General features: G+C 47.4%; 1 protein-coding gene across 1 annotated transcript; it reads left to right on the forward strand.

The window, feature by feature from the left end:
• Positions 1-469: 469 nt before the first annotated feature.
• On the forward strand, positions 470-9,008 carry Ensa (endosulfine alpha). Its single transcript, XM_059265871.1, has 4 exons — positions 470-680; positions 3,190-3,315; positions 5,303-5,469; positions 8,225-9,008. The coding sequence occupies exons 1-4, from the start codon at positions 624-626 to the stop codon at positions 8,238-8,240; spliced, it is 366 nt and encodes a 121-aa protein (XP_059121854.1). The 5' UTR covers positions 470-623; the 3' UTR covers positions 8,241-9,008.
• Positions 9,009-10,980: the final 1,972 nt, after the last annotated feature.

Genomic DNA, 10,980 nt, shown 5'->3' on the forward strand with positions numbered 1-10,980 from the left:
ATAATTATAATGCCTACATAAAGACTAAAGTGTGGAACGAAAGCCATACAAGACAGCTGGTACAAGCTAGCACTCAGTCCCTGAAAACTGATGAATATCAATTTGTCCTCCAATTTTTATTTCTGGACGTCGGAAACTTTCTTTGTGACACCGCTCAAAGCTTAATCCTTTGCACCAGGGTTTCCTTGTTGGCCCTCTGGTTTGACATTCGAAAGCCTGCCCAAGACCTGGCCAAGAAACTGAAGGAAGCTTCTGCCCACCCAAGAAGCAAAAATACCAAAGCTAGCTATCCTGCCCCTAAGCTCCCTGCAGGCTTCTAATTGGCTCTTGTGGCTTGCTCTCTTTCTCCGTTGGTGTTCTAGCGTGCCTGTCAGCTCTGATTCCGCGCCCCCCTCCAACCAACGCTTATTGGTGTGTCGTTACGTCATTGCCCCATCAAGCCCTCTTTGATTGGCTCCCATAGGAGGGGGCGGTCTCAACGTCACGGGCTCGGGCCGCCATTTTGACTGAGCAACCATAGTGACAGGAGCCGAAGCAGCAGCTCAGGTTGTCCCCGTTTCCCCTTCCCCTTCCCTTTTCCGGCTGACTTCCCGGGCCCTGAATTGCACAGTCCCGGTCCTGCCATGTCCCAGAAACAAGAAGAAGAGAACCCTGCGGAGGAGACTGGCGAGGAGAAGCAGGTGAGAGGAGGGGGAGACGGGGGTAGCCGCGCGGGCGGAATCCGCCCCCGCCGCCGCTGATTGGCCGCCTCTGCCTCGAGCTCCACCGGGGTTGGCCACTGCGTATGTCGCGCAGGCTGCATTTCGGCGCGGCCTGGTACTCTGATGTCGATTAGTCAAGCCGATTGTCATTCTGTGCGACTCCCTTCCTTATTGGCCAGTAAGCCTTCTAGTCAGTCGGTGGAAGCTGTTCTATAATTGGCCGAGCTCTGGCGTGGGCGGGTGTTTGGAAAGATGAGGCGAATGAAAGGGGGATGGCTGGTGGTCCTAGGGTATAGATGGGCTGTATGATTAGTAGAGATAAGTGACCAGCCATCAGACTGGAGCATCCTCAACCACAGAAAGATACAGGTCAAGGTGAAGACGTTTAAAATAAACCAGAATTGGGGGAGGGGAGAAGAGTAATTATTACCTTGGCTAAGTTCAGGTGGCAACTTCCTCAGGCCTGTTTTGATAGGGATAGTTTGTTGTTCACCGTCAGTGCCTTGGAGAGCCCCTTGAATTCCTGCTGAGTGGGATATAGTCCACTCACCATCGCATGATGAAAACACTAATGCCAACAAAACCCCTTCTTGTGCTCTATATTTGAGTTCTTAACACTGAACTTGAGGACGCATTAAATACACTTTCTGTTATATCAGTACCTGAGTTGTCAAGAGAAAAATCCACTAGCCAGGCAATGGTGGTGCAAGCCTTTAACTCGGGAGGCAGAGACAGGTGGATCTCTGAATTCAAGGCCAGCTTAGTCTACAGAGCGAGTTCCAGGACAACCAGGGTTACACAGAGAAACCCTGTCTGGAAAAAAAAACAAAAACAAAACCCAAATCGTTAAAGTGCAGCAAGGGAAGCTGGAACTATAAGTAAATGGTAGACTGTTTTGTTAGCATAACGAGGCTTTTTATAACCCAGTACCAGAAAAAGAAAAAAGCAGCCAAGTGTGTCACACCCAGCACTCCAGAGGCTGAGGCAGAAGGTGCCTTGGTCATCAGAGTGAGACCCTATCCCCCCAAAAAATAATAATTAAATGACTAAACTAATAGACGTGCCCACAAGAAGCAAGAGACCAGCCAGTGGTAGTGGTATACATTTTTAATCCAGCACTAGGGAGGCAGAGACAGGGAAATCTGTGAGCTAAGGCCAGCCTGGTGTACATAGAGAGTTCCAGGACAGCCAGAGCTACATAGGAGAGGAGGGGGAAGGGGAGAGAGACAGTGATGAGAACCTCTGTAAACAATTTGAGCTTTGGTGTTTCCCTAGACTTCTATCACCTACCTCACTGGGGTAAGCATTAATCTTTTTATTTATTTATTTTTATGAGACTGATATATAAATACCACAGTGAAACTAGTTTCTTATTTTCTTGAGGTTAAAACTAATGTCACATTAACTCTGTTTACCTCCTGTCTGCCTACATTTATGGAAGTGGATTATTCAGGGGGATATCTTTGGAATAGGCCACATGCCTAGCATCCTCCACAGTGAGACCAGATGGCTTCTTAGAGTCTGAATGAGGACGGAGCCTCTCAGAAGACTCAGCTCCTTTGACCTGTAGGAAGGCCAGAAACTCTCCCACTTACCTGGTATTGCTAAAAGGGCTGCCCAGTACCTTTTGTGTCTTTCCTGCTATTGGTGCTGAGTGAGCGCTAAGATTCAGGAACCATGTTTAGATATTGACTTTAACCTAGTGCTCACAGGTCATCGGGTGGTTCCCTGGGTGTAGTATAAGAACTAGCTTATCTTTTTCTTCACTAGATACAGTTATCTTGAACCTTGGGGATTTGAACAAGGGTCTAAATTTAAGATCAGAGGAGCTGGAAAGATGGCTCAGTAGATAAGAGCAGTTGTAGTTTGTAGTGGGTTTCTCTGTGTAGCCCTAGCTGCCCTGGTACTTGCTCTGAAGCCCAGAGGAGGATTAAAGGTGTGCACCACCACTGTCTGGCTGCACTTGTTGCTCTGCAAAGGATCTGGGTTTGGTTCCCAGCACCCACATGGTGGCTCGTAACCATCTATAGGGTCCAGTTCTAGAAGATTTGATGTCTTCTTCTGAACCTTGAGGGCACCATGCATATATGTAATATACATTCATACATGCATGCAAGCATATTCATATAAAAGAAATAAATCTTTAAAACATACACTCTCTAAAAAGAGCAGAGTGGAGATGGCATGTTTACAAGCCGATAGGTCTTCAGAAAAATGTTAATGATAAAGGTTATCAGAGGGGGCTGGAGAGATGGCTCAGAGGTTAAGAGCACTGGCTGTTCTTCCAGACGTCCTGAGTTCAATTCCCAGCAACCACATGGTGGCTCACAACCATCGGTAGTGAGATCTGGTGCCCTCTTCTGGCCTGCAGACAGAACACTGTATACATAATAAATAAATAAATCTTTAAAAAAAAAAAAAAAAGGTTATCAGATATTAGAAGTCATTGTTTTTCAGTCTTTAATTTCAGTTGGCTTGTTTTCTTCAGGACACCCAGGAGAAAGAAGGTATTCTCCCTGAGAGAGCTGAGGAGGCAAAGCTAAAGGCCAAATACCCAAGCCTAGGACAAAAGCCTGGAGGCTCCGATTTCCTCATGAAGAGACTCCAGAAAGGGGTATGCGGCACCCTTTTACTGTGGCACCTTGGATGAAGTCTGTAGAGGTTCTACGCATGTTTTTCTGTAGGTTTGGTTATTGGGCAGTAGTAGAGATGAATTAGAAACTTGAAAAGAGGAAAAGAGATTATTGTGCATCCCTGCAATGATGTCAGTCCCCTTCTGACTATAGGGAGTGAAGGCTTAGTGTTGGGCATTCGGGTGGGTAGGAGATGGGGACTGCAGACAAGGTGTTAGAGCCTGGAAGTGAGTCTTGTGCCATGCGTTTGCCTTGTTGAGTGGTGCTGGGGTTAAGGGCTGTGTCCTTATTAAGGCTGAGAGACAAATTTTAGAGCGAATCGTGTCAGAAGATTCACAGATCTTCAGCTTGAGCACTAGGTTTCTTCAGACTAGCACCAGACATTAACTATACTCCCCCAAGAAACTTACTGTAGCTGGGTGGAGCTCAACACCTAAGCTGAAGCAGGAAGATTACCACAGATTCAAGAACAGCTTGGTCTACAGAGTAAGTTCAGGACAGCCTAGGCTAAAATGAGACCCTGCCTTTAAAAAGAAAAGGAAACCAAACAGAAACAGAGAGGGGTTGAGGGATGGCTCAGTGGTGAAGGACACCAACTGTTCTTCTAGAGGATCAGTTTCCATTCCCAGCATTCACGTGGCACCTCATGACAATCTGTAATTCCAAGATCTGACATCCTCACACACATACCTGTAGGCAAAACACCAATGCACATAAGAAAAGTAATTTAAAAACAAACAAACAAAAAAAACACACAGAAAAAGAGGGCTGGGTCAGCAGTTGGAGAGCGGGGCTGCTGCTGTTCCAGAAGCCAAAGCTTTGTTCCCAGCACCCACATCAGGCAGCTGACAATTGCCTGTGACTTCAGGTCCAGGAGGATCTGAACCCCTCTCTGGCTTCCATAGACATATGTACGCACGTAAATAAAAAATGTTCCAAATCTTTAGAAATAGAAAAGTACATGCCTTTAATCCTAACACTGGGGAAGTAGAGGTATACAGATCTCTGTGAGATTGAGGCCAGCCTGGTCTACATAGTAAGTTCTAGGACAGCTGAGACTACATAGTGAGACTCTGTCTTCCAGGGAGAAAAAAAGTAAATAAATAAAATAATAAACAAAACACGCAGACAGTTCTTTTTCATGTACAGAATGATGATAAGGGATGTAGTCCCAAGGGAAAGCACTTGTTCAGCCTGGATTCAACCTGTAAGATCACAGAAGTTTATAAAACCAACCAACCAACCAGAATGGCCTTCCAGTCTGCCTCTGGGTCGGGTGTCTCTACCAAAGCTGACAGGTAGACTAAGGATTAAGCTGGAGTGTATGGGAGGAAGTGGCTTCCTCCGGAGAATCCCAGGTGCTCGTCTTAGTCACAGAGGATGGCGTGGTGCTGATTTGCCACTTATCTCGCCTCAGGCAAGCCGGGCGTGGGCAGACTGTCTCAGCATAGAACATGTGTGGGAGTGGTGGGAGTCCAGAAAGCACACTGCCTCCTGAGCACGCCCAGTTCCTATTCCTGGTCTGAGAGTCATTCTAACTCGGAGTTGGTTCAGGTTGGTTTCTGGTGCTGGTAGCCCCAGATTGACCCTTCTTTGAATCTTACTCATTTGTTTCCCCAATACCAAGGTATTGCTTTGCCCTAGTAAGGCCCTCCATAAGCTGTTACTAATGAAGTAAGTGGTTCTGATTGAATGCATCCTGTGCCGAGTAAGGTACAGAAAGGTGTAGGAGCTGTCCCCAGGTTTAGGGATAGAACTGCCCCTAAAACTGTGAAGGTACACGTTTCTTCTAGGACAGGGTCAGAGCGTGCTAGGAGAGATGTCAGTACAAGTGAGTAATGTGGACTGTGTGCATGAGGAACTTGGACAGCTGGGTTGCATGAGAGCCTGTGCTGATGGTAGATTGGAGTCTGCTTTTGAAGACCGCTGGAGTGGCACATTCATCTAAGCCTCCCTCCTGTCTCCTAGCAAAAGTACTTTGACTCAGGAGACTACAACATGGCCAAAGCCAAGATGAAGAACAAGCAGCTGCCGAGTGCAGGACCAGACAAGAACCTGGTGACCGGAGACCACATCCCCACCCCACAGGACCTGCCCCAGAGAAAGTCCTCGCTCGTCACCAGCAAGCTTGCGGGGTAACCTGGGCCCCTCTCTTCCCCTTCCTCACCCACTGGACTTTTATATATTATAGGCAGGGAATGGGCACCTAGTCAGAGCTCAGCTTGCCATCCAGGAAGTCATTCTGCTGGGGGCTTAGGTTGAAGAGGGACTCTGAGTTCGTTTCTTTGGGTAAATTGAAACTTCTACACCCTCACCGTAGCCCAGTAGAGACCCCAAAGTAGGAAAGACTAGGACTGTAGTGCTGGGCTAATCCTGTGCTGAGAAGTGTGGAAGGTGTGAGGTCTCCTTTTGGAGGGCCAAGTCCTGGGACAGGCTGCGTCTTGGAGCAGTATGGCGGGTTCAGTGTCCCAAGGCTGAACTGACACGTTGACAAAGGTTGAGTGAAGGAGACGCTGTCTGTGCTTCTGAGTGTGTTGTCCCTGAGGCCTCTGTGCTCCCATTGTGTCCCCACTGTGGGTGTTGGGGGACCTTCAGAGCCGAGAAGGGTTGGCTTGCCTACAACCACAGTGCCCACCTAACCTCCAACAGTAGTCCTGCTGCTCAAGGAATCAGAGTTTGATGAAAGTTACTCATGGAAAATGGGGATCTGTTCCTTTCCAGCCCGTTGCTTTTGAAAGTATTATGGGATAGTGGGAAGAGTTTAGGAGTTGAAATACCTGGGCTGTAGTGTTGCCCATGCTTAGCAGCACCTGTGTATGAGCTTGGCCGGGTCATGTAACCTCTGGATTCTGTTCCTCATCTCTAAAGAGAAGGAAACGTGTGTAGGCTAATTCTGACTCTTAAATCCTACACCTGCCGGAACTGCTGGTCATCATAAAACCAAAACTGAGGGAGGCCTGTTGCCGGCTTCAGCTCTCAAAAACCAGAGGACAGGGGAACAGGAGGGTGCTACGTGGGAAGAGAGGAAGTTTGAGACTACAGAATCTCATAGGTATCATAGCCTTCTTGAGAGAGGGAGAGCCAGAGCAAACCTGAAGAAGCTAGCCCTGGAAGTTATTTGACTCTGCCCATCTTCCTGGGTCTACAGTTGACCCTAGCTGCTACAAACCCGCTCTGGCAGCAGATTGGATGGGCCTCAGGAAGTAGGCTGTCAGTTGGCATTCATGGCTTCAGATCTAATCAGATGCTAGGTGTGTGTTAGGCATGGAAGAAGAAAGGGGATGAGCGGAGCTGGCCCCCAGGAGTTAGTGCTCCTGCCAGCTGGAGCAGCTGGTCCTTAGCGGATGATTCACTGGTGGAGGCTGGAGAGAGGGTGTGGGAGGGAGACAGCAGCCTGGCTTGCTGTGTCATCGCTAGTTTGGCCTGGATCTTACTGAATGCCACCTGCTTGTTAACAGCAGAGAGGACCCGAGTGGGAACTGCTCAGGATGATGCGGTCTGTCTCCCCTTCAGAGTCCAGTGTGCCCGTAGAACGTCTGGAGAGTTTGTTGCTGTGTGTGTCGGGGGGAAAGTGTGTAAATACGCTCTCCTCCTGACTGGCCGCTCTGGTCTCTGGCTGTCATTCAGATTGGGTAGGAGTAGGTTGGTGAGGAAGGAGTGGAGAGAGCAGGATCCCTGGTCTCCCTGGCCCCCAAACTCCTTGACTCTCATTTGTAATTGTATATAATTTTTGTGTTTTTTGCTCCATTTTCTCATGCTGTCATCCTTAATCTGAAGTCCATGTGGGAAGGGGACAGTGCTGAACATCATTGTATAGTTTCTTCAGTGTCCCAGCCATGTTGTACATAGCTATGTCATGTTATTATATATATAAATATATATATAATTTTGTACGTTTTCTTCATCTCCGATCTTCTCGAGTTCTGCACCTTTTCTCTTGTGTTTGAGCTGCCTTCTCTATTGGTCAGTTTTGTGTCTTCAAGGCTGGTGTTCACGGTGAGTCTGGTTTTTAGGAAGGGACAGGAGGAATAAGAAAGTCAAGCTAGCTTGTAATCCTAGCTGTTAAAAAAGCTGAGGCACAATGATTTGGTACTTCAAGGCTAGCCTGGGCTACAGAGTGCGTTCAAAGCTGGCCTTGGGAGTTTAGTCAGACCCTGTCTCAAATAAAAAGCAAAGAGAGGGCTAGAGAATAAAGTTTAGATGTATAGTGCTCTCCTGTTGTGCAGGTGGCCCTAGTTTCAACCTCCAGTAATATGCACAGGAGCAAGTGGGTACACACGTGCGTGCACACACACTCACTCATGAGCACAAGTAGGGACAGAGACAGGAAAGGGAAGGAAATCAAAATCAAACTTAGTCTCACGCCTCCATGCCAAGGAAGCAAATAAGCTTTGCTTCTCAGGCTGGTTTCTTAGCAAGGAAGGGTAATTGCATTCGATTAAACCCAGGCTATTTAGCCCCCTCCGAACAAGTGTGCAGCCTGACTGGTGTCTGCCAGTCACCACCTTGTCACTGCTGTGCTTCCTTCTCCACAGCTGCTGGTGGCTGTCCCTGCATGACTCCTGAGGCAGGCAGGCAGGCGTCTTACATCTCCACTGGAGACTTCCAGTTACCTGATGTCTCAAGAATCGTTTTTCTGTTTTCCATGAGTATATAAAAAAGACAGAAAACATTCTGTTTGTAAATAGGAAAAGACTAAGTTTTTTAGGTTTTTGTTTTTTTTACTTCCTTGTGATTAACATCCAGGCATGTGTCGGGTAGCCTAATGAAGTATTTGGAGACGCTGTGGGGTTGAGACTGGGGTGGAATTCAAGAGGTTCTCCCCTTTACTTGACAGCGTTTTTTGTGTGTGTGTGTGTGTTTGTTGTTTCTTCTTGTGTTCATCCACAGTGGCCAAGGCGAATGATGCGGCCTGGGGCTCCACCAGATCGGGAGACGCCGCCCACTTGGGGTCCTGTGCTGGCTCCTGCCCTCCCTGCTTTTGCAGCCAGGGGTCAGGAGGTGGCCCAGGTGCAGGCTAGAGAGGCAGAGACCCCTGCCCACTGGTGTCCCAGCACATGGAGCCCCTTGGGCTGAGCACCAAGACCTTGAACTTTTTTTTGTTCTACCTTTTTTTCCAAATACTTGTTGGGAGAAATTTCGTTGAAATCCCAAGGGTGGGGTTGAGCGGGTGGAGTGGAAGATGTGGGGGAAATGAATTAGGATTTGTAGCTGATAAAGAAGAAAATTTCCTCTCATTCTCCTTAACCACAGGTTTGGGGTGGTTGTAAGGTGAAGGGATTATCAGCAGACTACTGATAAGGGCTTCTGGTTCAACTCTGAAGAGCGATGCATTATTGGAATGCGGCTCGTGACCTGGAGTCAGAGAAAAGGAATTATGCTCTTTACAGTATACACAGTTTCTCTGGTTCTGCAGAGCAAGCTGGGGGTTCAGCGTTAATTGTTCCTTTAAAAAAAGTACTGTCCTTGAAACAGGTTTGCTATGGGGAAAAGGGCAGTGAGTGGGGAGCCCCACAGACCCCTGGGGGATTTTTTTCAGTATTTGAAATAAAACAAGAATAACAAAAAACACCCATGAAAAAAAACCAAACCCAGAAATACTCTGAAGCAGTTGGTGTGTTTTATTGGGGTTTGGGAGGGTGAAAATGTGATTGAAGGGGAGATTGGTGTGGTCCCTGAGTTTGTAAGGAACACAGGGCTCTCTTGGGGTAGACAGTCTGACCTCCTGACTGTGTTACTTGAGAGAGGGAGCAGGAATGTTGGCGCACAGATCAGGCCTGTGCTAGCCACTGTCCATCCTCTGTAGCTGATACAGAAGGTGCATCACCCTATAAAATGAGAGGTTCAGGGTACTTGATTAAATGGTATACTTATACCCAAAGCTTAGTACAGGCTCAGCAAAACTGGGACCCATTCTTCCTTCTCCCCTTCAGTTTCTATTCCTGCGTTCTGAGTCTATGTGGGAGAAATTCAAGTTCCTAGTAATAAGCAAAAGAAACTGGCCTTTCTGTTCCTGGCTGGCAGGAAGCAAGTGACTTATCCCCATGTGATGTCCAAACCTGCCTTCCTGAAATCCTGCCACTGAAATCACTTAAGGGAAGTGCCAGAGACAGAGCTGAGTGAAATCACCAGTATTCTGGGGTGGGGGTGGCTCTGCACTGGAGAAGAAACCTTGCTCTCAGTATCCATGACATTGTTTTTCTTAGTCAAGCTTGTCAAGTAAATTAGTAACTGCTTGCGATGTTTCTGGCTTTCTCTCTTCTGGTTTAGCCAGGGATTATGATACATCCTTAAAAGTTTGTCCTGCTGAACAGTGAGCCTGGTTGAATGAAAAAGCATTACAAAGAAGTGTGCTGAGCTGCTATACCGGCAGCCATTGGGAGATGGAGGCTGGAGGATCAGGAGTTCAAGGTCATCATCAGCTACATAAACATAAAACCCTATTTTTTAAAAAAAAAAAACACCTGGACTTGGTAGTGCTTGCTTGTAAACCTAGTACTCCAGAAGTAGAGGCAAAGGATCCTAAGTTCAAGGCCAGCCTGCTCTATATGGTGAGTTACAGGTCGGGGCTATGTGGTAGGACTCTGTCTCAAAACAAAACATGTTTGGTTAAGGGAACTTGCAGCGAAGCCTGAGTTTGATTCCTGAAACCCACAACAGGGAAGTTATTCTCAGCACCCAGTAGAGGGCACTGTCACAATGCATAATGACATGTGTACACCCAACAACAAAAACACGGGCAAAAAAAAGTTTACTATGTAGCTGATAGAATAATAGGTGTAAAGGTTCAGTGCTTTGACAGGAATAAACCAAAGGCTCTGTATTCCTGGTGTGGGCAGTGGTGCTGCTGCATGGAGCCCGTGAGATCTCTTAGTTCCATGCCTTTCCCCAAACACTAGCTAGGCTCGTGTCCACCAGGTATATATGTCTGGGGAGTGGGAAAGTGGGTCAGCATCCAGTAGTGCAAGTTCATTTCCATACAAGTGAGGAAGTTGAGGTATGGAAATAAGTTGCTTGGAAAGCAGCAGGCCCAGGAAGAGCTTGCATTAGACCCTTGATCTTACAACCTCTCTGCTCTTCTGGAGTCCCTGGACCTTAGGTTTAAGCTGTAACTTTGAAAATCCCTGGGTACCAAGAAATGTTTTTGGATACTTATGTATCAGTTTTAAATTTTTCTATTTGGAGCTGGGCAATGGCAGCGCACACCTTTAATCCCAGCACTTGGGAGACAGAGGTAGGTGGATCTCTTATGAGTTCAAGGCCGGCCTGGTCTACAGAGTAAGTTCCAGGACAGCCAGGGCTTCAGAGACCCTGTCTACAAAATAACAAAAACCCCAAAAACTTGCTCTTTGGGGCTGAGGAGATGGCTCCGCAGGTGATGTACTTGCCACACAAGCCTGACAACCTGGTCGACACCCAGAACCCACATAAAGGTGGGGGCAGAGAGACGTGCACACATGTAATAAAGTTGTTTTAAAATAGGGATGGACTTTGGCCTGGTGGGGCGTGCCTTTAATCTCAGCACTTGGGAAGCAGAGGCAGATGGAGCTCTGTGAGTTAGAGGCCAGCCTGGGCTACATAGTAAGACCTGTCTCTAAAGAAATGAACGAATAAATACAGGGCCCAAAAAGCAGGCTTTTGACCCA

Source organism: Peromyscus eremicus, chromosome 6 (assembly GCF_949786415.1).
Source record: "Peromyscus eremicus chromosome 6, PerEre_H2_v1, whole genome shotgun sequence".
Lineage (NCBI taxonomy): Eukaryota > Metazoa > Chordata > Mammalia > Rodentia > Cricetidae > Peromyscus > Peromyscus eremicus.

Bases quoted from the DNA above. Each gene is read 5' to 3' on its own strand.
- Ensa (XM_059265871.1), top strand. From the start codon at position 624: ATGTCCCAGAAACAAGAAGAAGAGAACCCTGCGGAGGAGACTGGCGAG. The intron at 681-3,189 runs GTGAGAGGAGGG...TGTTTTCTTCAG, and splicing joins AGACTGGCGAGGAGAAGCAG to GACACCCAGGAGAAAGAAGG. The intron at 3,316-5,302 runs GTATGCGGCACC...CCTGTCTCCTAG, and splicing joins TGAAGAGACTCCAGAAAGGG to CAAAAGTACTTTGACTCAGG.